Consider the following 27869-nt stretch of genomic DNA (forward strand, 5'->3'; position numbering starts at 1 on the left):
ATGCCCTCACCGGCGACTCTGCAAGCGACCTTAAAGCTCTCCCTCACGGCTCCTCCCTCGCGTCCCGCCCGCCCGGCTGCGGCTCCCGGCGGCCCCGGCAGCATGGCGGGGGAGGCGGGCGGCGCCGCGTTGGGCCGCGCGGCCGACAAGCTCTTCTCGCTCAGCGGGCTCTTCGCCGTCCGCAAGCCCAAGGGACCCACCTCGGCCGCCGTGCTCAACCTGCTCAAGGAGAGGCTGCTGGCAGGTGAGCGGCGGCGGCCGGGCCGCCACCTCCGGAGAGGTCGGGCCAGGGGTGCCCTGCCCGGCGCGGCTGTGGGACGGGGCCGGGTGTGTGCGGTCCTTGAGGTGAGGGAGCTACAACTCCCGGCAAACCACTTCACCCTCTGCTCAGCGCTCAGAAAACCGGAGAAAGTGGGGTTTATTGTCTCTTTGTGGGTTCTTCGTTTGTTTGTTTGTTTTGGTAGTAGTTCATAGCCATGGCATGGCCCACCTTGGAGAATGGAGTCATTTCTTAGTACATCCTGCCTCGCTGCGCCAGGGGAGGTTCAGGTTGCACATTAGGAGGATTTTATAAACAGAAAGCGCGATTAGGCATTGGAATGGGTGGCGCAGGGAGGTGGTGGAGTTGTGTCCTTGGAGGCCTTTAAGGAAAGAGTGTCCCAGCCAGACAGTGTTGGTCACACTGCCCGGTGAGCTGTGACACCACATTCGCCACATGCCGCTTGTGGCAGGCACCTTCTGCCGCCCAGGGTACAGCAGGACGGAGCCCCGAGTCTGGATGGGGATGAGATTGCCGCAGCAGGGAGCTCCGGTCCTGCGGACACAGTGCAGGGGATCCCGGGCTGCTTGGAGAGCTGGGGCAGGTCCCCGGGACAGCGTGTGCCCATCTGCCAGAGCGGGTGCCAGCAGCATCTCTGCAGCGCAGCGCTGCCAGGATGTTCTGCTGCACTCCCACTGCCTGTTGCCATTAAAACAGAATATCACCAAAGGAGTGAAAACCATAGTGTTTCAAAAAGTTTGAAAGTCCTGGACAAAGTCTGCAGAAACTGCTCTTTCTGAGCAGTCAGATGTTAAGAAAAAAACAAAGTGGGATCATGGCAAAGGTGTGAGTGACTACTGCCTAGATTCTTTTTATAATGGATATAGGGACTTGATCGTCTAGTCTGGGCTTTTGGGCACGTGTTGGTGAAGTGAGAACATACTTTCAGACTAGTGAGTGCTTAGCCTGATTTCCTCTGTTGTGAATTGTAATGTAGGCACACACTTTGTATGGAAGAATCAGGTTCCCTGAATGGAGAGATAGCAGATATGGATAAAAGAGCATAGACCATTTGTCATATTTAATACTAATAAATAAGGGGTATTGGACTCTGCAAAATTCCCAGAGCCATCAGCTGTATAGGAACTTTGCTGGGTTGGGACACTGACAGCTTGAAAGGAAAGTGAGTAAGTTCAGTCCACTACAAAGTTGCCATAGGGCTGTGAATATGCAAACAAACGTGTTCCAATATAAGGCAGTAAATACATGAAGAATTGGCTCAGATTATGTAGCATAAAATTTGTGTATAATAGAAGTTTTGGGAACTCTGCTGCTGGTTCTTCCATTCTTTGTTAATGAAACTTCACAGGCTTGCTATCAGTACTTTCTAAAAATCTGTTTGTAATGGTATTAGCATGACTTATTAGACTTATTAGCATGTAAGTGAAAATACCTTGCAAATACCTTTACAGGAGGAGTACTTCCTAAAAATCTGTTTGTAATGGTATGTGAGACTTATTAGCATGTAAGTGAAAATACCTTGCAAATACCTTTACAGGAGTAAATCTAAATTAATCATTGGTCTTCAGCAGTACAGTAATTTCTATACTCCGAATAAATAGATTAAATATTTGATTTTTATTTTCTTCAGCAGTCTGGAAATGTGTGCCATTTTTCCTACATTCTGAGGTTATTTTATAATGCTTCCTTTTAATTTCTATTTGCAGAAGCTGGTGTGCAAACAAAAGGGAACAAAAGAAATCAGGTTTTGAAAATTGGACATGGAGGAACTTTGGACAGTGCAGCCACAGGAGTTCTGGGTAATGAAAAACATAATTATAGTCATCAAAATATGATTTCAGGAGACATTTTCGTGCCTGCGTGAAGTCGGGTGGAGGAACAATTTGGGATACACATGGCAGGTTCTGGGGGAAGGACTGATTACTGTGGAAGAATGGTCTGGGTTAAATTTCCTGTGCATACACTTCTACATGCATGTAACATGTTTCTTGACAGAAGGCTGTATTCTTCCTTCCTGCCTTCTCTCCTCTCTTCCAAATCCTCAAGTAACTTCTGGGTTATTACATGTGGGAAAATACGAACTCTTGTGTAATGAATTGTAAAATACCTGAGAAATTGATGGCTTTTTAAACTTAAGCTGGGGATTTATAGTCATCATAATCTGTTGAATTATTTTGTCTCAAAGTAATGCTATTCTGGGATTTTGAGGGAGCTTTTAGGGCTGCTAATACTTACCAAAAAAAAAGATGTATAAGAACAATTCAGCTGCTGCTTTTCTTGAAGCTCAGCACAGAAAAAGTTTTAAGTATTTGTCCTGTCTTGCTTCATAAAGAAGAGTATTCAAAGGTATTTTGTGCTTTAATTTCGATAGCAATCCGTGTTTTGAATTTTTTTTTGTTTTATTAAAGAAAATTTGTGTCAATTGCTGGTGTTAAAATCTCAGCTGTGGGTGTGATTGTTCCCACATCATACTTTGTCACCAGCAGTTTTATTGATAAGTAGCATGCAGACTACAGCTTGCTCAGATCATAACCTTGTAGCTCTCCTCGGAAGAGAAATAACAGCAATACATTTTTGCTGTTGAAAATAAACAGGTACAACTCTTGAGTATACACTGGAAGTAAATGCTCTGAGTTTTCATGAGTGACTTCTCTCAGGAAGAATTCAACTTCAAGGGGAGGCTGGTTGCTACAAGTGTTGCTAGAGGTCTGTAGCTGGTAATTGTCACTTGTGAACGTGGCAGAATGTGACATTGTGACATTCTTGGGTCAGAATGGAGCACTGCCTGGTTTGGTTTGAATTTCCTGTACTCTGTGGCCACTCACTAGAGAATTCAGTGTGCATTCCTGAAGCAGACATTTTCCTTTTACACAGGTGTTTGTTCCCTTTGTGCATGCTGCTTCTCACTGTGCAAAGTCAACAGCATTGATCCATAGGAAAAGCAAAATCACTTGTGCTTTTTTAATTGCTTCTCCAACTGCTCTGATACCCAGCAGTCTCCAAAGCCTGCTTCTGTGGCATGACAAAAAGTATTTGGGCTTGATGTGCATGGTGTAGATAGAGAAGCACATCACCTTAATTAGCTGTGGATGGATTGAGAAAAGGCATAGGATCTTTCATTCCACTGCCATACAAAGCACACAGGAAAAAATCAATGGTAGCTACATTGGAAGGGACAAAACTGGAGAGGAGTGGGAAAGGGAATGTGCCCAGATTTCTTGTGTGTTCAGGTGAGGTAATGAGGAGAGAGGGAAGGATACAAGAGAAGCAAGTTATTCAGAATATGTGTGCTGCTTTTCAGGATGGAGTGGTGGAGCAGAAAGCTTTCCTTCCTCATGGACAGGAGCATGAGAGAAGTATTAAATTTTCTGAAACCCTTTGTGATCTGTACTGCTGTCTCCCAGGTTTTATGTACTGCCTGTCTGTAACTTTGTTCCTGGAAATTAATTGATACAGGGTCCTGCTTAGTGTGCCAGGTGTAGTGCCAATCACTGAGCACTGCTCTTTATCAGAAAACATACTTTTATATTTCTTCTCTTACTGACAGCAGATGTGGATGAGGAAGGGCCTTGGAGGCAGAGGTCAGTGACCTGTGACATGTGAGAGAAAGGCAAGGTCAGGTCTTGGTGAATATCTTCTTTTGGTGTTATTCTAGGGCTGTGGTTCCAGCTTGCTGTTTCTTGGTGTTAATGGGAATTTTGTTTGGCTTATTTTTGTATGGCAGTAATAAATTATACTTCCACAGTAGAAGAAAACATGAAAAAGTATAAAAAAATTAAAATTCAGTTAAATCTTTCTACATTCAGTGTAGTCTCTCAAGTGAGAGAGTTTTATGACGCTGTTCAATAACACATTCTCCATAAGCTGATGATTAATGGAGAAAATTGTTAGTACCTTGTTCACAAAAGCATTCAGTGTCTCTTTAAAATTATTCCATTGATTCTCTTGACACTCTTCAGCAGATTTCAGCTCAGCTGTTGAAGTTCTGTTCAGTTATGTCATCATGTTGCAAGAGAAGTGCTTGGTTATAAAGTCTTATCTGTGTGCTTATCTTCTTTTCTCAGCCTTCTTGCAGCTCTTTCCTATCTGGCAAATAACAGGAACAGGTTGAACTGAAGATGCATGAAAGCACAAGCACATGTGTGACTGAAAACCCTCAGGAATAAGAGGAGTAGTAATGGAGAACAAGGAGGAATCTAATGGGTCTCAGAGCACAAAAATTGAGAAGCATTAGAACACAAGTAAAAAAAAATTTTTTTTCAAAGTTCATTTTTAGTTTGATATTTTCAGTCCTGGCTCTTGATTAACATGAAGGTGATTTCCTGAAAGCTCCCTTCACTCCTCTAGTTTTCTTAAAATAAAGTATATAAGATGTTACACATTCCATGAGTTGTGCACAAAACTAATTTCCTTCTAAAATTTTCTTTGGATTGCTGTATGTGGAAAAAATCAATAGGAAAGCATTTTAAAGGCAAGCTTCTTGTAAAAAGCTTTAAAGTAAAAACAAAATAGAGCCCTTTTTCTGTCTCTTCCTTTTATGAAAAGCTGACTGATTGCTGTTTTTTAGAATACTGGTGTTAAGATTGAAATAACAGTAATCTGTACATGCACAGTAAGAGGCAGTTGGACCTTTTGATTATTTTACTTTCTTCCTGCAAGTCTGATAAACAATTCTGTTATGCTGTCTTGGCTGTATTACTCTTGGTCACTGTCAACCTTTAAAAGGACTATTTGGTTACAATGAAGGGTTCATTCATTATTGGTGAGCCATAACCTTCATCAAACCAGAGGCAATGTTAATTGCACTCTCCATTTCTTTGGTGATTAAAAGATAAATAAATGTATCAGTTGGATTAAAGTATTGTAACAGTAGATGAAGGTTATTTATCTTTTGCTTTGGGCTTTTTCCTTTCAGTAGTTCCATGTTGTTTGAACATCAGAGATGCTTTCTCAAAAGTGTTGACTCTCTTCATATGCTAACAGAGCATGAAAGGCTGAGTTTCTGACTAGTATAATATTTGGTATTGAATGGTGTTGAAAAAGGGAACTGCAGGGCTGTTTTGAAGTAGCATTTCTTCTTCTCTCTTTGCAGTGGTTGGTATTGGAAAAGGAACAAAAATGCTGGGGTCTATGTTGACAGGTTCCAAGGTAAGGAATGCTAAATGACTTGTAATAGGGAGTTTTGTTTGCTAGTTCTCTTTTTTTCTGCCTGTAAAGAGCTGAACCAGCATGCAAATATGTCAGCCATGCTGCATATTTAGTTCGGATGTATACTTCAGCTCCTTTTTGCAGTTAGTCAGAAATGTGTTAGTCAGACTTTCATGTCCAGACTGGTTATTTAAAAAACTTTGTCTCAGTTTTCTAAGAAGTGTTAATAAATACCAAATTACCATTTTACAGGAAGATTTCTATACTATTTAGTGTACTAAAAAAAAAAGAAAAACTAATGAAGATGGCACTACTGAAACTGATGTTTTAGGGGATGTAGTTGTGGATGACAGTTCAATTTTTGGTAATTTTCCTTATGTGTAGATAACTTCATTGTTATTTAGCTTGAAGTAACAGATGGTCTTTGTTTCTTTTCTGTCTTCTTAAATACCATGAGGCCTTAAGAGGCACTTTGTGGAATTTAGAGTGTTTTGGATTGCATTACTGCTGCTGTAGAGGCGTGCTCTACAAACACAACAACAGACACATGTGAGAGGCCAAAGGTAGCAAAAGCCCTGTGGCTGCATGAGAGAATGCAGACCAGAGCTTTGACAGACAGAAGTTTTATTCATTGCTGGTTTTGATTAATTTTACTGTGTTAATTTTACTTTGGTGACCCCCAGACTGTAGGTGTTACATCCACAAAAAGTGCAAGTACTCCCAAGAGTAATGTCCCAGTGTTGATTCCTTCCTCACAAGTCAAACCCTGTGAGTTTAGCCATTATTTTTACATGAGAAGTTTAGATAAGAACAACAGATGTAGCGTTAAATTAAACCTTCCAAATTTCATCTTAAATGCAGGAAAAGTCAATAATGCATTATGTTCGCCATTTTTCCCATTCTCTTATCATCTGAACGCTTAGGATCTTTTACAGCTGCTGAACTGATAGCTTTAAGGTAGAATTTGGTTGACAGTCTTCAGTTCAACTCAGAGGAGAAATAATTTGACAAAAGAAAACAGCCCAGGATGAAATGACATAGCTGTAGAGTCTGATCCAAAACTCAGGGTAGGCAGTGCCAGTCTCTGCACTGCCTGTAATTTGCATTTGGTTTACATGAGGGTATTTCAGAGGCATCTGTGTTTTGAAATGTGCAGTGAACAGCTGGACTTACAGTGGAAATGTAAACAGTTACTACCTGACACCTCCTTTGAAAGAACTTTAAAGTTAAAAGAAGTCATAGATTTACTTCAGCTAAATTAAGTCATGACAGCTAAATGTGTAAACTGTTGATTTAAAAACATGTAAGGCAGTTGAATTAGCTCTCAAGCTGAGGTTCACAGTGGAAACAGCTGTGATGGATAAAGTACTTGCAGCCTTTTTGGCGGAAGAGGGTATGCTCAGGTTCCTTGACAACTTCACTGTGAAGTCCTGTAGCCAAAAACAGGGTTCTCCAGCCAGACCTTGTCCCCAGATGGCTCCCAGGGGCTTAGAGCTGCTCCTGAGGGGCAAGGGAGGGGAGAATGCTGTGGGGGCAGCTGGTGAGCCACCCCAGGCAGATCCATCCCTGGCTGTGGGCTCTGGGCACTTGGCATCTCCTCAGAGCTCAGCAGCTCTTCCACTGCAGCTGTTCCTGTGTAAGGTACCTGACATCCCTGCCAGATATGGAATGTGCAGCATTTATTTGGAGCCTTTCCTGTCTTTGCCTTCCTATTTTCTATTTGTACTTCAATAAATTAGGCGTGCAATAATGTGTGAGGCTTAAGGAGGTTGAAGGATCTCTCACAGATGTTTGCCTGTTGGGTTTTTTGACCACACTGACAACTCATAATGTATCAAGAGATACATTCATGACTGAATAGATTTGACTATTTTTTTGCTTTTCACGCCATGTACTTGGAATTTATACTCTTTAATTTTTTCCACTATTTTGGATGCTAAAGTGTTTGTTGAAATGTGATGTTTTTCTTTTGTTCCTTTTGTTATTACAAAGATTCAGAGGAGCTGTCTGACCCTCTCTGGCCAGGATTTACTGTTTGCTTCTAGGAATGCATCTTGTAAAGAAACAGTTCAGTCTATCATTGCTGGCAGCAGAGCTGTGTGGAGTGGCCAAAATGTATGGTACTGCAGTAAACTCCATATGGTGACTCTGCCAGGAATTGGACTGGCTCTTGACTTTTTCCCAAACGTTGTGTGAAACTTTCCTGACTCTGTGTGGCAGTTCTGAGCATTATCCCTTGGTGTGCAACTCACACATGTTCTGCAAAGAATTTTACTCTTGATGTGTAAACTGAGTTCTTCATTGGTTTGACCTCCTCAGGAATTAACTCAAGACAAACAGAAATGTACAGCCAAGGGCAATACCTGCTTAGTGTTCCAGATTTCTCATCAAATTCTTAGTATTTGTCCAGAAATAAAAACGTACAAAACTGGCTTAGCATTTGTTTGTTTGCTTTTTGTTGTTTCAAATGTTCCATGTAAGAGGAAGAAGGTGAATTCTCTTGGATCTGGAATTTAAATACTGAACATTTAATAAATGTTCCATAGGAGAATCACTTTTTCTTGTTGTTCTGGGACTTGCACTTGGTCTTGTTTGGACTTTTTACACTTCAGGATTTTTAAAGATTTGGTTTTTTATCATGTTGGCAAAATAGAGTAGAATGAAAAAAAATTTCCTGCTTCACCAGTAAAATTAACATGTTGGGGGTAGACCAATATTTATTATCATAAATTGTTTCTGAACAATTCAGTCTTAGGTATGACTTGTCTGTCTCAAACACAATGCAGAGGTGTGGTTTTTCTGGGGGGGAAATGGTTCAGAAAATGGTAGATCAGTTTCCAATGTGGCAGTCCCATTTAAAACATCTCATCTACGAGAATGTGCTGTTACATAGAAGCAATGAGGCAAATAATCATGTGCTAATCAGAGAACAAAAAATGAGAAGCACTAAGCAATGAAATTCTTCATTAATCTAGTACTTTCTGTTGGGAGGAGATGTCTCCCAACACATAGAGCCTTTATGGATAGCTGAGACTTTCAGGCTTGTGTGCTTAATTTGCTTATTTTTTCAGTGACATAGCACCTGGGTTCAGCCTAAGAGAATTTTAGTCATAGTGTGAATGAAGATCTTCACCATCAGACTGTCCTTGCAAGCCCTGCCTCTCCGTGAGTGGAGAGCTTGGGGTGCATTGGTTTTATCTGGGGATGCAACTTCTTGTCACGGTCCACATACAAAATACCTCCCCAAGTGCTCAGTGTGAAGGAAGTTCCCTGAGTACTTTGTGGTAGTGGCACAAGCTTGGGCAATGACTGATTAAAACAGAAAATTTAATCTCAGAAGTTGTGGCTTCTCCAGAATGAAGCTATCAAAAAAACCTCCCAAACCTCTGGGTAGTGTAAAACCCAAAGTCCAAGTGTTCTCAAAGCCTAGAAAAGGAAAAAGAGATTATGGGCAGGATGAAGATACATCTGTGACCTGATATGTGACAACTTTCATTTCATATAATAGTTAAAATTTGTGTTCTTATGAATCCTGGATAGAAAATGAGTGCTAGATCAGTGATTAGGTTTTAAATCTTGCCAGTCACACTTGCATGGTGTGAGAGAGGGCTTGTCTGAGCAGGAATTGGTTCAAATCACCTAGCACAACTTCTGAGACATGTAAATTACTTTTTGCAGTGTGATTCTGGGACTAGAGCCCTGTGTATTGCAAAATTGTTTCTCTGGAGGGGTGGCATCAGATCCTGCAGAACAAAGTGTCCATAAACAATGTTATTTCTTTAACTCTTGTGATTACCTTACTGTCCTAAAATCAAGTTTTTACTTATCCCTTAACTTCTCATAATTTAAGCTTTCTCCATGAATTCTTTCTGGTTTTGTTTTTTTTTTTTTTTTTTTAATTAAGTCCTTTGCTTGCATCTTTTGGCAGTGAGTTCAATGAATTAACACATTAGAAAGAACAGTGGTTCTACAAGGAGCAAAACTAATGAAGCCTTTGCTTGTGACTTCGTTTGTTTACAGCTCGTTAGACACCAAAGCCTCATGTGGACTTTTTGGTATCCAGTAATTCAGTGGGGCTCCCTCTGGACCCTTCTTAGTAGAAGCTGCAGTAGATTTATTTCCTCTATCTGTCTGTTTTCAGGAGGCTTATAAGAACTCGGCATCTCTGAGACCTCTATTCTTCTGCCAACATTTGTGTGTTTGCACATTGACATGCACACCATGATGGTGTAAGTGCTATTTCTTTTGAAATTCTAATTTTCATCTTAAATAGCCTCACTGTGCTGGTTTGTTGCTTTTTCTTTTTAGTGTATTTCAGTGTTTGTGCTCCAGTTCATTTTTGAGTTGCAAGTGCAAGAAAATTGAGTTGACTTTGCTTTCAAAGGATCCTCTTGGTGGTGTATGCTCTTACTTTTAGTCTTAAAAATTTCTCTAGGGTATCACCAGCTGAGCTCTGTGCTTCACTGTGATTTCTTTTGGAGCTGGTGAAACCAAACCCACTTATTCATACAGTGTATAGGGATGTGTTCTGTTTTCTTTTTCAAATTCTGGTATTTTTAACATTGTCTTGGAAGTGTAGGATTTTTGGCTAGTAGTAATAATTTTATTAGACTAATTGTTGTGGTACAGAAAACTAGGTGTTTGAATATGCAAGCCCTCTCTCAGATCTAAAATAGAAGCCATAGATTTTAAAACTAAGCATATTTCAGATTTGTTTAGAGCTTAGTGGAATAGTATGGGAATAAAAAGCAGGTAAGTTCTGTGTGGGCAAGCAGTTATGTAGGTAATATCCCAAGACTGCTCCACAAAGATAGGCTACATTTTATTATCTGCTTTTATAAAATATATTAAGAAAACAGTTTTATTTCTTGAATTAGGCAGCAAGGATTTGTTCACAATGGATCAGCCAACCTCCCAGGCATAAGGCAAGGAGGACTTACTGCTAGCTTGATGACTGGATTCTTCAGGTCCCACCTTGCTTGTGTTCATCTGCTTTTGCTTTCAAATTGTAGTATTTGTCTTTGAGGAATCCAAATAAAAGTGGTTTGTTTGCTCTTTAACCTTTTCCCTCAGAAATTTTTCATCTGCAGCACCTTCTCATTTTTCACTCTGTGGTTTATGCCACAGGTTTACCTTCTCACACCTCTTTGTTCATGATATCTCATCCAGAATAACCAAGGGTCTGACAGAATTTCTTTTTGTAATGAGATGGGAGAGGTAACAAAGTGGAGAATGTGACTTGCTCATTTAAAGAAAATGGATTGTAGCTACACAAAATGTCACTACTTTCCCTTTGCTCAGTCCCAAAGAAATTATTGTTTCCTTACAAGGGAGGTAGAGGAGGGAAGAAGGAGATGATAAAGTTATCTCCTAGGGCAAGGAGAGAGCCTAGTAGAGGATAGGTTGTGGCACATGGAGGGGTTAATGTGAGATAACATCATAATGTGCCTGAAATCCAATAGCTCTATTAGAGTCCATAGGTTTTTTTGAACCCAGTGGAGTTATGAATTTTAGTTCCCAGGCTTGTTTTGAAAGATGTTTTATGGGTTTTCCTTGAGGAGCAGGACTGGCAGATTGGAGATGGAGTTACTGTTTTATGAGAGATGTTGACCCATGGGCAGATGGATGTGTTTCAGCCCTTGTAGACTGGCTAGGTGAATTCTTCCTGACATGTACTGATTGCTTAATTTCTCCCATTTAGTTACCATTTTGAGGAAGTATATTGCATTTCTGAAATACAGGTATAGGACAGAGAAGTCTTGACATTTCTGTTCTGTGGTATTTGTTATCTTATTGTGCAAACAGTCAGTGAATGCTTCCTCATATGTTTGCACAATTCAGTGCAAAGATCTCTATTAATAAAACTTGTCCTACTTAATGTCTGTAGCCTTTAACAGCTACATCTAGGAATTGCTTCAATTGTTTGGTGGGGTTTTTTTAACCACTACTGGCACCTGAGAAGGTTTTTGCAGAACCAGAACTTTGTACTATAACTCCATGAGCTCTCTAGAACAGAGGAGATTGATTCCATACATGTTTACATACACATTGTTGTGTATGTAAACTTGGCACTGGTTTCTGTCCTGTGTTATTTTAGCTTATTGACAATGAATTTCTTGTTCCCCAAATGCCTCCATATATTAGATCAGTGTCAGTTTTTGAAATCACATTGAAGACAATGTGATTGTCTTCCTTATTTTGTCAAAAGGAAAATGTTTACAAAAAGGAAGGCAGGGAAAATGCATGAATGAAGTTGGTTTTGATGTGTTTTGAGAATGTGTAGAAAGTGTTAGCAAAACTTGAAGTGGTGTCTGTACAAAACAGGTTGCACTGACAGAATGCTAAGCCTGCACAGTAGGGGATGCAGGAATTGGGAAGGGCTAAAATGTTAGAGGGATGAAATGGCCTTACACACTGTCAAACATCTTCAGTTGCCCATTACTGAAAAACATACGGTACATTTTTTTAACGTGCTTTTTTTGGTAACAAATCATAGGAGAAGGGGCTGATTTTAATATCTTTTCTGCCCTGCCCAATATCTCTAAAACAAAGTTGTAGAAGAAGAAGAAGCTGTTGAATAGTATAGATACATCATGTACTGCAGTAATACTATTAGTAAGCTGGCTGAACATGCTGTGTAGTGCTCAAGTCTCTTTTATGCCCACCCCAGAGGCCTAAGCTATTAATAGCTCAGCTTCATGCTCTATTAATATTCACACTCTTTTTTAAACTGTTGAAAATCTTGGGGAGAATGCACCTATTGTGCTGCTCTTTCCTCCCCAAATGCTGGATATTTTAAGAGCATATTCTGGTGTGATTTTCCTGTTCTTCCATTCACGAGGTCAGTGGTGCTTTCTTCCATCTTGACCTTGCTATAGTTGTGCATATGGCTGTGCTTCATGTGCAGTTCTTGCTTGGATTCATTAATAAAATCATGACTTCAGCATGGCAAGGCTCTTTTCTCATTCTTCATAAAAATAACAGAAAATAAAAAGAATGATACAAATTTAGATTAGCCATTCTACACTGTTTTCCCTAGTGTTCATTTCTAGTAATTTGGAGATGCTCTTAGCACTGCATTTTAGAATTTGCTGCATCTTAGCCTTAGCAATGCTTTTGAATTCAGGCAGAGACTTTCATGCATTCAGTTTTATCTGTGATTTTGTATGTAGCTATAAAAACTTACCCTTCTGGAAGGATTGTCTTCTGTTTCTGGACAGCGAATTATGTATTTCCTTAAAGGTCTGTTTCCCAGGTAGAATTTGGAGGTCATCTTCCTTATTTTGTTTTATCTGTGATATGGGTACTAGAATGATGGGACAGGTATTAGAGCTGAAGATGACATTCAAGAGCCAACCTGAGACATTTTGATGAGTGAGGGAGGTTTCCACAGAGAGCAGTTGCCAGAAAGGTTTGCACAGAGAAAGTGTGGGTTTCAAACAGCCACCTTTGCACATTAACCTGCATCCCCTCTTGGATGTTTTGAGCCTGCACCGTGTTTGTAGGTGACGTGTGGCCTGGTGCTATCTCAGGTGATGCAGTGGTACTGTGAATGTTGGCACTGTTCTCCCACCCGTCCCCTTTCCTGCACTCCTTTTGACTCCTAAATTTAAATTTGATAGAGTTTTTAGCTAATACCTTAAAGCTTCTTTGAGCTGCAGGCAAAGTATCTTCTGTTGGGTTCCTGTTAGAGGGGGTTCTGGTCCTTCCTTCTCATGAAAAATCTAGTCATCCCATAATGTTTGAACTCTTTAAAATAAGCTGACATAAGCGATCAAAAAATCCTGTTAGTCCACAAACTAAAGATCAGATAGTTCTTCACCAGTGACAGTGCAATTACAGCATCCAGCACTAAATGCAATTTAGTGCAGGCTTAGCACAAAGTCAGCTTTTTCTTTTAGGAGTAAAAAATGAATGGTAGAGAAGTTGTAAATGTTTATGTATATCAAAAGGTCATGTTTGGTGTTTGATAATTTTGAATTTGTGAATCATGAAACTCCTCCCTCATCCTGCAGTCTTTATTTTGCCCTCTGTGCAACCTGCTTTTAAGAGATTAGGACTCTGTGCTTTTAATATATTGGAATCTGCTTAGTGAGAGTGCTTTGTTTTGGAAAATAATTGAAACTATGGCAACCCTTGGGGTTTTTTCCAGCTTATTTGTCTACCTCACGCACTTCTCCATTTTGGCGGATGATTAGCATACTGGAAACCACTGGTAGCTGCTAATGTTATACAAACAGCAAAATATGTTCTGTAAATATTAAATCCAAAACTGTTTATTTGTGCTTTAGAAATCATTGAACACAAACTGAATGTCATTATAAAACTGAGAATTTAAGGCCTCTTCACTATCTCAGTGGCCTAAGTCTACAAATCTGTAAGTGCAGAGCAAATGGTTTTGGCACAGGAGCACTAATTCTGATCAGTGTTTGCCTGCTGTGTGCTCCCCTGATTTCCATCAGGTTCTCTAGAGCACTTGTTTTATGTTTGTTTATGTTCAAACTTGTTAATAACATGTAGACATCAGTTTACATAAATTGCATTTCTGTTTCTCTTGAATATGACTTCTGTTTCCCAGCTTTCAGTCTCTTGCACAGGGGATTGTAGCCTTAATTTATTTATTTTCCTTTTACACTTCTGTGTTCAGTTGCTGCTGTGATTAGAAAATGGGTCATCCTTGGATGAACTTTTGTGAACTGCCTCTTCTAGAGAGCTTGCTTGCCTGGGAAATTCTTGTAGTGGGAGCCATCTTAAAATCTTCCTGACAGCTACTGGTGACCTTGTTTTGTAATTACTTGTGGTTCTGTCTAGCTCTTCTAAAGTGTTGCTTCTCCATGTATGAAAAAGCTTTTAAAACATGTTATAATTTAAGATTTCAAGTCTCTGGCTTCTTTCCAAATAAAACCTCGATGTCTCAACAGTTAAAACTGAGAAGTTCTGTTGCATGGTCTGTCTGGCGTTTGCACTGATAAGTGGGGCAGACATGCCTGGCAGTCAGCCCAGGGGCTTCAGCCTCCTGGAGCCCCCCCGGGTGGGGTTGTGCAGCTGAAAGCTCTGCTGGCTGTGCAGCCCCTGAAATGGGAGGGGATTCTTCCCCCTTCTCCTCCTCTTCCCCCTTTCACAGTTAAATATGCATGCTGATAAAATCTTGCCTTTATTCTCTCTCTTTTTATGGATATTCTTTCTCTTTCTGTGCTAGTCTAAGCACTTTTCTGAATCTGGGTATGAAAATAAAAAAGCCAAATTATAGCTACTCTCTTACTAAAAATATTATGGTAAACATATGGTTTGTTATTTGTGAGAATGTTGACTGTGCCCTGTGGTTGTGACACTAAAACAAAATTCGTCTTCCCAAGACCTGTGAGATTTATTAGAGGTTTGTAATTTGTTTCTTATAGATTCCTATAGTCCTATTTTTTTATCCAGTACTGGCTTTTTATGGTGTATTTCTTTCTGGTCGTGGGTATGGTGCACATGCACGACCACCCAAGCATTTCACTGTGTGTCTGGTCTTGTTGGGGTTGCATGCAGCACATCCCCCAGTCTGTGTGACAGAGTTTGTGCATTATCATTGACAGAGTGCAGTGGATTGTCACTGTAAAGTATCTTCAGGCTTTCTTCTGAAAGGTGGAGCTGCTTATACTCAAGGGCTTCTGGTCACTTTGCTGCCTTTTGTTTCACTTGCCATAATGGTTTTCTTTTTTTCAATAAAGTCCTTTTCTGATTGGCTGAGAGACACAGCCATTCCCTGCTGCAGGATAGTTTTGGAAAGGTCTGTTTGTCCTCGGGGTGCTGTTGTACAGTTGTGAGGCTTTGCTTTGGGACCAGCCCAGTGTTCTGTGTTGGAATTAATGCACGATGCTGCAGCACTTGTAAGTCGTGACTGGGAACGCTGGATCTCAGCTTTTAGTGTGCTGCACTTGCATGTTGTGCAGTCCATAGGGAAGTTGAGATGCTGCTTTTAATCCTTAAATGATTTTGGTCCTGGTCTCTTGAGTTGAGTAGAGGGCAAGGATGTAGGGGCTGTTGACTGGCAGGATGTCATCTGAGGAGCTGCAATATAGGGGTGCTTTCTGTCACCGTCTGCACTTGTCAGGCTTTGCCACTGCCTGCAACACCTACTACCTTGCTTTTTTTGTTTTGGGTTGAGTGGGTTGAAGACAGAGTGTTGTGAGCAGTTTCTGTCTGTGTTCCTGCAGTGATTTGTAATTTGAGAGTACAGGGAGAATGCCCCTAGATGTATTTCATAAAAATGGAAGAAATAAATGATTGCTAACACAGGTGAGAAAAGGTCACTGAACACTTATTAAATGACTCAGATCCATTGGGTGCTTCTGAGAGCAGTGTGAGTGAGAGTCTAAAGAGTGTTGATGCTGAATTTTGACACAAATAATTCTGGACTCTTGTATTATCTCCTACCACCCAAAGGAGAAGAAGTAAACCTTATCCAGTGGCAAGTAAGAATTATGATATATAATTGTAGATAGCCAAGGGCACTCCAGAGATGGATCATAAACCAGCTGTAATTCTTAATTTCCTACCCTCTTACAGTCTCCTTTGCGAATTACAACATTGCTGGCTTGAGTATTTTGTGACTCTTTAAAAGGCTTCTGTAAGGAATGGGAATTTGTGACTAATAATTAAGGACGTTCTTTTTACAAACTGTAAACCCTTTTGCTCTTTTTGCAGAAATTAAAGGGGAAATATTGAGATTTGGATTGTATTGTTCATGCCATTCATGTTTACATATTAACAGATGAGACATTATCTCTCTATCGCTGGCAGATCAAATACAACATGTTATTGTAACAGATAGCCTAAAGCAAGATAACCAAAACCAGAATTAAAGGAAAAGAAGTAATTTAAACTGAAGTAGTATGAGTATTTTGATTTGGAAACATCAGAAGACAGTGTGAGTTTTTAAATTTTCAGATTTAGAATTTTACTCAACTGCTAAGATCATTCATCGTGCTTAGGATAATGATGATCTGCTCATGTGTTTTTATTAACCTCTATGTTAGGTGCTGAATAGTGTATTTCTGGCAGTGCAATTAAATGTTCAGAACCAGATCATTAAATGTCTCAGAAAGCAGTCAGTTTTATGGTCCTAACAGCTAATACAGTAATAAAAGATAATATACCTTAAAGTTTATTTAAATATTTGTTGTGGAGCAGCATTCATCCATTCTTTCTTTCATTTCTTTTTTCGTGCATTCCAGAAGTGTGTAAACTCGAAGAATTTTATTTTTAAATACCTAATTTTGCAGAGTTATCAGACATCTGCAATATTTAGGGAAAATGTAGCCCTAATGTGGTGTTGTGATAACCTGGCAGGCAGCTAAAACACCACACAGCTGTTTGCTCACTCCTTGGAGTAGGATGGCAACAGAATCAGAAAAAAGGTGAAACTCATGGGTTGTGAAAGGCAGTTTAGTAAGTGTAATGGAAACATCTATGTTATCAACACTGTTTTCAGCATAAATCCAAAGCATAGTCTCATACCAGCTATTATAAAGAAAATTCTCTGTATTCCCAGCCCAACCCAGCCCATGAAGTAAGCAAAGAATACAGTTGTTTTTATGTCAAAGTCTGCACTCTGCTGCCTTTTGTCTGACTATTTCTGCTGCTTCCATTTTGCAGCAGTTGCTTGAAGAAATACATTGAAGTGGCAGGTTGTCACATGGAACAAAATCAAGGCATGTCTTACTAGTCCAGTGGTGTGGGTGTGATTTATATGCCTACACTGCTATTACTTGAGCTTGTTTGTACTTTGCAAGTACATGAAGCAGGATGCACTGCATCTCACAGTAAAATGTTAGTGCTTATGCCTGTTTGGATGTGTTCCAGTAGAGTTTGGTCAGCCAGCTTCTAGAAGATACATCCTCAGATTTGTATTAGTTCAGCTGGGAGTAATTTCACTAGAACCTTACTGGGGAATAGAGGAACACTTCGATTTTTCTCTCCCAGGCTTTATTTGAAGGCCTGTGGACTTACCATAGGGAAGTTGAGGGGACTGGAATGGGATAGGCAATGGGTCAAACCATTGATGTAATACCTGATGGTATCCCTGAACTTGACTCAGATCATGTTACAGAGTGAGCCTTGGTGTGTTGACAGCCTTGTGACGAGTCGTGGAGCAGCTGGTGCAGGGGAAGCCTCTGTCAGCTTCAGCAGGTTGTGCTGTATGCTCAGAGATGGCAGTTCTTAGGGTGAAAACGTGGGAAAGGAGGGCATCAGGTGAAATGTAAGGACAAGAGCTGCTGTCCTCGGGTCAGGTTGATTCCTTCTTGCAAACTACAGATGCATGCACTGAAGGAATTTTTTAGAGAAAAACCCTGAAAAAGCCTGAAACCATATTCAGAGAACTCACAATGAACAGAAATGTTACTCAGTGACCTTGAACTCCTTGTGCTGGTCACAAGGTCCTTACCAGATCCCAGGAATTCAAAACTGCAGTGTCAGTTCTGCATTTCATGGCAGAACCATTGTAATGCTTTGTCTTGGCAGTGGGTGTTTTGATTTCACAAGTAAAGGTCTTTGTGTTTTTTTTTTGTTTTTTTTTTTGAAATGTACAAAGGAACAGAAAAATTGTCTGTGAAAGGTACTCCTCTGTGCTTTGCTTCAACCATGACATATGACACCCCACAGAGACTTTGATGTTACTACCCTATTATTTTCTTTATGGTATTGATGTATTTATACTAAAAATTAGATTCCATGTTGCTTCTTCCTTGGGTTTCTAAAACTGAAATCACAGGCACATGTAATACAGGATTTAATTTTTGTTTGATTTCGTGTTTTTTTATCTTGACTTTTGCTTACCCAGGGTTGCTGGATTTACCACTTAGGCAGTAGTCTTCCTGTTCTGATTTGAAGTAATGGGTAGTTGCTGTCTTTATCTTAAAAAAAAAAAAAGAAAAAAGAAAAAAAAACTGCTAAGAAACAGCCTTGAATACATGACTGAGTAATCTCTCTTATTCTTTCCCAGAAGTACACTGCCATTGGAATGCTGGGCAAGGCTACTGATACATTAGATGCTACAGGAAAAGTAACTGAAGAAAAACCTTATGGTAAGCATAAATGTATCTATACAGTCAATGTCATTTGAAGGCATAAGTGGTTTCTGTCATAGGAAAGCGGAAGAGATGTTTGGGACTCTGAATTAAGTTTAAATGTGAAATTAAACTAAGATTATTTCATCTTCAACTTCAGTGCTCATATAATTCAAACCAGCTTCATGCAATTACGTCCAACGCAAGTGTTCATTTCTGCTGGAAGAAAACAAGCCAGGCATTAGATTAGGAGGGAGGAAATAGAATTGGGCAGGACTGTGTCATTTTAAATCTTTGACAGGCTGACAAATGACGTGCTGTGTCCAGTAACATTTTCCTCTCTCAGAGTGTAGTCCCAGGAGTCCTCTTTTTGTAAAACCCTTTAAGGCCAGTGGAGGAATAAAGTACTTGGATCTTCCCTCTAGGACACCACTTCACCTACAGGCTGCTTAACATTTAATGAGGATGGCGTAAACTACATTCTACATATGGCTATCTTCCAGTTCTTAGTCTTGCTTACATCTTTAATAAATGAAATTTTCTGACTGACAGAGCACAGGGCAAGGGTATAAAGCTTCAGAACTCATCCTGACTGTGGTTTCCCTGGGCATCTTAGAAACAGTGTAGTAACACAGTAAATGTATTTGTTATTAGTTCTTTCACAACCTTGGGGAAAAAAATTAAAAAATAATAGGTAACCCGTTGCTTAGCAACCCTACACAGCTGACATTCTTTATACCTGGTAACAGGTACATGAAGTAAATAATCTTTTGTAATGGTGTGAAGAAAAGCTTGGATTTCATTTCTCACTTCCAATCTCCTTTCTTTTGCAGTTTTCCTTTTCTCCTGAGGCAGGCAAGCATGAGTTTCTTGTCCACATTCTAAATAATGTTAATTACTAGGCAGTGTTATTCAGAGATGTTGGATCATTTGTTTATGCTTCAGGATCAAGCTCTAAGTCTCTAAGCTTCTGGAGGCCTGGGCATCCACATGGTGTTAGAGTTGCCAATACCTCATGGTGCTTGAATGAAGTGATGATCCACTTTCTTGGTATTTATCTGTATAAAAATCTGGTTTTTGAAACACTAGTTTTGCTTTTTTCATTTTGTGTTGTTAACTGCAGACAGAATTTAGAGCGTTGTTTTTGTGTGTGTTTCTCTCCCTGGCAGCTCCTGTTACAGCAGTTCCCACCTCTGTACCACCTCTGTTGTGGTGTGTGCTTTCTGTGCACCACCTTTCTGTTAGGCTGTGTGCTGGGGAACTGATTTGGCTTAAAAGCACCCCCTTTTTTAGTTCCTTGTCATTTTAAACTGAGGTCAGTTGCACGATCCAGTTCATCACATGGTCTGATGAAGAGCAGCATTGGCATTGCTGGGGCAGTGCTGTTTGGGGTGCAGTTTCCTTTTGCCTAAAGTGATGGCTGAAGGAAATGCTCGTGACATTGGTCTCAGTTGCTTTCCATGTTGGTGCAAATCAGTCAGATGTGATTTCTTCAGAAAGAGAAGAAGATGGACACTCCTTTTTTGCTCTCCATGGTACCTACATGTTTTGTATTCCTCATTTTTTCCAGTGTGTTCTCCAAAACAGTTTGGTTTTCTGAAGGCTACTCTCTTTGGCCCACCATCCCTAATTTCTAACCCTAATAGGTACAAGAAAAGGCAAACCAAATGTTTGAGGTGAATTTCAGTTTTCTTTTGACACCTACAAGGATCCTTGGAGAAGCAGAGCAAGGGATATAAATCCTGCAGTACCAACATCATCAAGAATTGGGCCTTAGTGCAGAGAAAGGGCACTAAACCAGTTTGTAAAATGTATAAAACTCTTCTTGAGTGACTTCATTGGAACATAAGAGGAAAGTGCCTGCAGAAAGTTGTCAGCTATATTAACTGTAAGGAAGTGTTACATTTTAGTCCTCAAAGTGTCCCTAGACAGCAGCTTAGGAAGCAAACTGTACAGGTAGTCACAATGTCAGGATGTACTGAAGAGAGCTCCTTGCTTTTAACCCCTTCTGAACTCGTAGCTTTTTGTTTCTTACCAGACAACAAGTTTGCATTTCCATGGGAAATTAGGTTATGGTTTCGTACTGCTGCCAGGCTGTCAGATACTGACTGTGGAAGCAAGTAGCATTTAGTATTCCTCTGATGCTTTTTTGAGCACATTAATGGTAGTAGCCCTTTTTTAATATTTGTAACTGTGTACAGGAATGTATGTTCTGAAAGCTACTTCCTCCCAGCTGCCTACAGGCTATATCCAGACATGGAGAACAAAATTAATGAGGCTTTTCTCAGGTCTCTGATGATTATGCTGAAATATGTGTTTAATAGAGCTACCTGAATCTTTTGGAAAGTGTAGTCCTTTCAGGATTCTGCTTGTCTGTTTTCAAATAATTTGTGCTGGGTCAGACTGAATTGAGGTCATTTGCTAAACTTCTGGTACTCTGTCACAGATAATTCTTGTGTTCTCTTTTGGAGTAGTTTATTAATAAGCACAGGGCAGAATCACCCTTCAGTAAAGGCTTTTTGAGGTTGTGGCACAAATGACACCTTTTGGTTTGGTAACTTTATTTTCCTTCCTTTGTAGCAGGAGAGTCAGTCAGTAGTCACCAGTGCTCAACAGCACACCAGATCTTAACAAAAGCATCAGTAGATATTTACTTTGGTAGCACATGACACAACTCTTGTTTGTTAATGGCTTAATGCATCATTCTTCACATGGGGATTTTTTTTTCTCCTGAGACAGAGCTTCCCTATATCATGAGTGACTTCCTCAGAGGCCACATGTAACCTCTTAGTCAAGGGAATATGAGATCAGAGCCAGAACTGAACTCAGGTGTCTCATTAAATGCCCTGGCCACAAATGCAGTTCATAGAGTGAAGATTGGAAGGAGAACTCCAAGGGGCACTTCTACTTACATCTTAAATACTGAATTTTAACCTGAAGCAGCCTGGAGTTCACAAGAAGGCTGACAGGATCACTGTCGTGGGGCTGGGTCATGCTGACTTTCCACCATGTAGTTTTACTCTGATATGTTGCTAAATAGAAACAAGATTGAAATAACTATACAAGAAACTCTTCAGAAGATTCAGATTTACTGTACAATTGATTTTGTTGCTCCTAGCCCATATTCTGATGTAAATTGGTCTCTCTCAGCATCTTGGAGTTTTGTGCCTTGTGCTTTGCAACCTGGCTGTTAATAACACATCTTGGGACAGCTGCTTGGGCCTAGGGACAGCATCTGCTCTTGAGGCTGCAGAGTGTGCTTTATAGAAGTGAGGAACCACAGGATCATCTCCCAGAGCTGCTGTGAAAAGAAATCTCCTTTTTTACTTACAGCATGAAGTACATCAGGCTTTTAAAGTTTGCAAGTAAATGTCTGTTTCAAAATACAATGAAAGCTTGATAAATACATTTGGTTAGGTTATGTTCTAGAATGCTGTTGACTTAGCAGTGATGACACTAATTTAATATTACTTATGAGAAACAGGGCTAGTCAAACCCTAGACAGCAGAAATGCACTGAAGTGCATTGTGATTACAGATCTTATGTTTGCACTCTCTAAAAAAATCAGGGATGAATGTAATTTCTGTAGAATAGAGCTTCAGAAGACCAATGCAATCAGCTACTTAGGTTATAGTCTTCCAATAAAAGTGGGACAGATGCGTATGTGTACTCTTAAAAGAAAGTACATTGCCTAAACCAGCTGTCTTTCTTTTACAGAATTTTGTTAGTAAAATTGCCTTACTTAATATATAACTATACCCCAGAGTACATTTGCAGGTTAGTTGTTTGACAGGGAAATTTTGATGTGTTGTTTCAGATAAAGTATTTTTCTACACCAGTGGTTTTGTTCTCTAATGATCTGTTGTATTTTTCCCTGCAGTTAGGTTCTCTTTGAGAGAGGTTCCCAGGGTTAGATGAGCATTTTATTTTTTTTTGTGTTTTTTTTTGTTTTTTTTTTTTTTTTAAATAAGAATATTCCAAGAGTTGTAGCTTTTATAGAGTTTCCAAGAAAGATGAGTTTGCAGCCTCAAGAGAGGGGAATTAGAAAAGAAAACATAAAGGAGGATTTCTGCCCTTCTGAAAGTATCCAGATTGTCCTGAACACCTTGGACAGTTTGTTCCACTCCTTTTGTGATAATTCACATTCCTGCCTACAATCTGGTTTTTATCTCTTTTCTTTAGTGTTTTTCACCCCATCTAAATTCTGAAGAGAGGGAACTCTTACTTGTGTCTGCTTGCAGAATGTGATTGATGCCATTAGTGCCATGTAAATAATCAGTACTAACATACTGACTGTTTTCTTTCCACAGACCAAGTAACAAAAGGAGATCTTGAAAATGTTCTGCAAAAGTTCACAGGGGACATCATGCAAGTTCCCCCACTGTAAGTTCCATGATGTTCACTCACTCTTGACAGTTGTGTTCGGCTGTCAGGACTTGCCAACAGAAGTCAGCTCTCTCAGAAGTATTAAGACACATTTTGACAAGAGGATAGAGGCCAGGCATTCAGGAGTTTAACTTTTGCAAGTGCAGGTCATGCCCATTTGAAGATCTAGCACAAATGGTGATCTGGAGTCTGTGGGTGTTTTGGGTAAATGTAAAGTAGCAAAAGTCTTAAACAGCTTTGCAGGCTCATATTCGGTCTTCCAATCTCACTGACATCTCTGTGGAAGTGCCTTAAATGACTTTGAATTAGTTTTCAAAAAACTTAGAGTATGAATGAGTGAATAATGATTGAGCTTCTGTAGTTTAGCAAATTTCTTCTGGTCAGGTGAGCCACAGTAGCTGGCAGTGTGCATGACTTAGCTTGTAACAGATGGCTTTTGTGGTGGTTTAAGCTAGCCTGCTTTCCTTTGCATTTGCCATGTGTCACTTACTGTGGCTCCAGCGTTCCTGTAAGGTCACTAATGCCCCACGTGTTCTGCTTCATGTGACCTGTTTCAAGTTGCTCTCTAATACTGTCAGCAAGATCCTTTTGGATTTTTCTATGGTTGTCTTTCTGTCGTGACCAAAGTTGGAGCTTTGGATAAAGTTCCACGTAATCAGTGAAACCAGTCTCTGTTGTTCTGTAGCGGTTCCCTAAACATCCTAGAACGTGGCAGCTGCTCTTCAGGAAAGACCCTGGTGTGGGACAAGGAAAGGTGCAGTGTAGAATTACAGGAGTTGCCTGAGTGGCTCCCAGGGCTCAGCTCAACATAACACTGAAACAGAGGATGCCCTGCTGACTGCTGAGACACGGGATGCTAGAGGCAGCTGCAAGTGTTGTAACCCTTATAGAAACCCTTTTATTTCATAAACTGCAAAGTGAGTGATAAAAGGCTTTTAAATCTGTACAGCAGGAGAGAAATACAAGGCCATCTCTTGTTTTCTGGTTTATGTAGCTACTGGTAAATGGGAAGACTCTGTGTCCAAGAGATTGCAGCAGCACTTGCTGGTTTTTTGTGGGTTTTTGTGAGTACTTGGAGACTTGTAAAATGTGTGCTACCCTAGTACAATATTACCAGGATCTGGAGAATGGGAAGCCTGTTCTATTACAACCATATGACGCATGTTTTCATGCTCTGTCTGATCAGCTATTCTGCTTTGAAGAAGGATGGAGAAAGGCTTTCAACTCTGATGAAGAGAGGGGAAGCAGTAGAAGCAAAGCCTGCTCGGCCAGTGAGAGTGTACAGCCTTTCTCTCCAGCAGTTCCAGCCACCACTGTTCACGCTGGGTAAAGGTCAAAGATTATTACATAGAGCAATGCTCCCAGCTTGTTAATGTTTATTTACACAGAATGGGACTAAGAGAGTGAAATGGGTTTCATTTCACTCAGCTACTTATTTTGGTGTGAGCCCATGTGCAGAGACATTCACTTTGTATTAAAAGCACCGTATTTTGGTTTTAAGTTAAGCTGATTATATCTAATCTCTGAGTGAGGCAAAATTCTGAGAGACTGGTCAGGGGATTATTTGCATCTGTCCATGGTTTTGCAACCTCCAGCTCATTCCTCTCTCAGGTCTGCATACTTCACTTTGCCATTCTTTCACACAGATTCCCAGACCTGCTGGTATCTCTTCCAGGATCAGTTTCACTTATTGTCAGACCCCTTTCTTGTTGAGAAGGCTTCCTTCTGTCATTTATCCTTCCTTCTGTCATTCATCAAGAAACTTGGGTAGTACATTAAGAAACATATTAATAAATAAACCAGAAAAGACTTGTAAATGTTTAATGCTACTGTAAGGTCAAGATGATGCCTTTCATTGATCTGTCTGCCCAGTTGATCCCCGGTCCTCTGATAGACCAGATGTTTTATGAGGAGCAGGTATGAGTGACAGAACTCAGTGCTGTGTGACTTCAGCCCTTACTTTATGGTTGGGTGACAAGCAGCTGATCACTGGCGGGGAGGGGAGGGAAGGGCTGAGAGAGGAGGGGAAGTTAAAGGTGAATTTTAACTGGAGCTGCCTGTCTGCAGTATCTGAAAAGCACTGACAGTTTAGGCTATACTTGAAATAACTTGCTTTCATCATTAGAAGTACAGAATCAACCTGAAATGCTTAAAATGAATAGGACTGAAACATTTCTTAACATACTATAGCAGGTACTTAAATTCTGGTGAGTTAGTACAGTTGCCATTTTATTTGCTTTCCCTCCTGTCTAGCTTAGCAATTTCACCCTCACATATGTTCCAGGATGAATAATTGATGTTGCATGCTATAAATATTTTATCACTGGGTTGTTTGCTTAGCACATTTTTACATTTATGTGGGGGCATGGCTTCTATGTAAAGTAGATTTCACGTGGCACTGGCAATTTACCATGTCACTTTTAACATTCCAGATGTTGAATGTGGTGGTGGCTTTTATGTCAGGAGCCTGGTCAATGACATTGGCAAAGGTAGGCATGGAAAAAAAACCACATGAAAATGTAAGGAACAAGTGTGTGTTTATGGAAAAAAATTGTCATTCTGTATATCTCGAGTAACTAGACCTGTGTGTTATTTTGCAGAACTGTAGTGCTATCACTTGTTTTTATATACTCAGGTAATTTCCTTAGGGGCATAGGGGAATGATGGCTAAATAATTGCCAGGGACCTTGGGGGCCAGCTGATAAAAATGGAGCAAGCAATAGCACTGAGCAAGATAATGCAAGGCAAGGGGGGGAGTTTTTTTCCCCTCTCTTTCATGTGTTAAAGCTAACTCAGATTAAGGATGAGAAGAAGAAAGATACTGGCTTTTTAAACATTATTCATCACATTTTGAAAACAGATTGCACACAACATTACCATGCACATAATAAACTCTATCTGCTGGAAAGACTTCCACACTGGTGATGATTTTTCGAGTGTTTTCTTTCTCCTCTGCCTGAACAGTGAATAGTTTTGCTTTCCCACAGGGTTATTTGTCTTGTGCTCTGTATCTATCAAACTGCATGATGGAGAATAGATAATCCATTTCTAACTTTTCTTTTTTTTTCAATGATACATTTGTAGGAAGGTAAGTAATGTGGGATAACCCTATGAATTTCAATGTTGTTATTTGTGCTTAGGCAAGTCCCAGTTTCTGTTACTGCCTTGAGCATACTGGCTTATGTTTAGCCCTTTAATGAAAACGAAGATAACGTCTGCCCATGTCTGGCTTTTCAAAAATTGAAAATGAAATAAAAACCTTCCTGCATCAGAAAGGATGGGAAAGAATATTTTAGTGTACCTGTGTGTTTATAAGCCAGTGCTTGTTGCTGTTATGCTTTGTTGTTTCTTGATATGTAATTATGTCCTGCTGGTATTTATTTAACATAGGAGAGCATTTGTACATATTTTTTATTTTTCTTTATCTTAGTTTCTGTTATCCTGATAGGCAGCAGGATTATTATAGGATAATAATAAAAATACCTCTTGAAGGCAAGAAGTGCTAAGGCCTCAGAATGTGTAGAAAAATAGTTCACGGTCACTTGAGAATGCAGAATGTTCTGCTTACATCTTATGACATTTTTTCCTCACTTTCCATTCTGATCTAAATCTGGGAAAATTCTTGACAGCTTTCTGTCAGATTCTGAACTCTTTACTACCCTGGACAGTTATTGAAATCAAAGGACATCCTGGGGTCAGATTTAAGAAGATACAAACGAGTGATAAATCTTCATGACCTTCCTTGTCAAACAAAGCAGAATAATGTAAAAGGCTACATACAAAAATATATTTTAAGCGAGCTGGAAGTAGTTACACGTTGAAAGTTTTTCCATGTGCTTTTTCCAATGCCTCTTTCCTCCTTTGCTGCAGAGCTCTCCACCTGTGCCTCGGTGCAGGAGCTGACGCGCACCAAGCAGGGGCCGTTCACGCTGGAGGAACACGCCCTGCACGAAGACAAGTGGACAATTGATGAAATTGCTCAGTCCTTGGAGCACTGCACAGCCCTGCTCCTGGGAGAGCCAGCTCGGAAAAAATTGAAGACAGAGCATCCAGGTGAAACTGCTGTGATCTGTGAGGATAAGTGATAAGTTGGATCAAGGAAAAAGACTGGATGATTGAGATGTTTTAAGATTGGATTGGGATTGTCTCGCCTCCTGTGTAAATCTACAAGTCTCTGCTGGGAAAGTGACAAACTGCAACGCAAGAGAAATGGTTCTTTTGTTTCCTGGGGTTAGAATGTGCACGGAAAATATTCAGTGCTAAGTGTTTCTTGATTGTTTCTTTTCCTTCTTGCACGCTGTAACTGATGCCAAATTTTTATAGACTTTTAAAGAACTTTCTGGGTGCAAGATGGTTGCTGTTGAAAATTCATCAATAAAAAATTATATAAAATAATGTCTGATAAATGTGTTCCAAAACATGCTTCTTTTTCTTTGCAGCTGGTAATCAAATCCTGAAATACCATGGTGACAAGTCTCTCATAGCTTAAAGTACTCAAGAATGTGGTGTGGCAATTTGCTTTCTTGAAATTCGTTTCAGGATATATCCATTTACCATAGTTTTTGCTGTGCAGATTGTTCTTCAGTCAAATGTTCCTAGATGCAGTATATGAAGATGCTAATATTTTAAGTCTAGGGAATAATTTTAAGTATAAACAATCTCTGAAGATGATTGGTTTGTGCCTGCATCTTACAAAAAGGTGGTACATTAAGTGTTGGTTCCAAACTTGTTTTCAGTCTAAGAAATTAAATAAATATCATGAAGTTCCTCATTGCAGGATAACCTTCCAGACATCTATAGGATTTATTTTTGTTTTCTATACAATAAGAACCTGAAGTGTATGCCAGATTAATGAAGGTTTTGTTTAGAAGGAGGATAGACTTTGTTTTATTCAGTAAACACTTTTCTTGCTTTGTATATTCTTGTAAAGAACTTAAAGGAAATGTTGAAAATAGCACAAGTAAACTGAAATGTTAGAGCACTATAGCAGCAGCATATTTAAA

At 39.9% G+C, this 27869-nt stretch overlaps 1 protein-coding gene across 2 annotated transcripts; it reads left to right on the top strand.

Moving 5' to 3' along the window:
• Positions 1-74: 74 nt before the first annotated feature.
• TRUB1 (TruB pseudouridine synthase family member 1) lies at positions 75-27616 on the top strand. Of its 2 annotated transcripts, none has more exons than XM_041415890.1 (8): positions 75-244; positions 1987-2079; positions 5373-5428; positions 18417-18498; positions 22791-22863; positions 24053-24198; positions 25299-25355; positions 26737-27616. In XM_041415890.1, the coding sequence occupies exons 1-8, from the start codon at positions 103-105 to the stop codon at positions 26949-26951; spliced, it is 864 nt and encodes a 287-aa protein (XP_041271824.1). In that variant the 5' UTR covers positions 75-102; the 3' UTR covers positions 26952-27616. The 2 variants fall into 2 exon arrangements, with proteins under 2 accessions (XP_041271824.1, XP_041271825.1); XM_041415891.1 differs by having other exon boundaries at positions 24053-24192; positions 26737-27603.
• The last annotated feature ends 253 nt before the right edge of the window (positions 27617-27869 follow it).

This window comes from Onychostruthus taczanowskii, unplaced genomic scaffold, assembly GCF_017590055.1.
Source record: "Onychostruthus taczanowskii isolate IOZ18803 unplaced genomic scaffold, ASM1759005v1 scaffold5, whole genome shotgun sequence".
Taxonomy (NCBI): Eukaryota; Metazoa; Chordata; class Aves; order Passeriformes; family Passeridae; genus Onychostruthus; species Onychostruthus taczanowskii.

Excerpts from the sequence above, each read along its gene's own strand:
- TRUB1 (XM_041415890.1), top strand. The coding sequence starts at position 103 with ATGGCGGGGGAGGCGGGCGGCGCCGCGTTGGGCCGCGCGGCCGACAAG. Across the intron at positions 22,864-24,052 it reads ATCATGCAAGTTCCCCCACT|CTATTCTGCTTTGAAGAAGG; the intron begins GTAAGTTCCATG and ends CTGTCTGATCAG. Across the intron at positions 25,356-26,736 it reads GGTCAATGACATTGGCAAAG|AGCTCTCCACCTGTGCCTCG; the intron begins GTAGGCATGGAA and ends CCTTTGCTGCAG.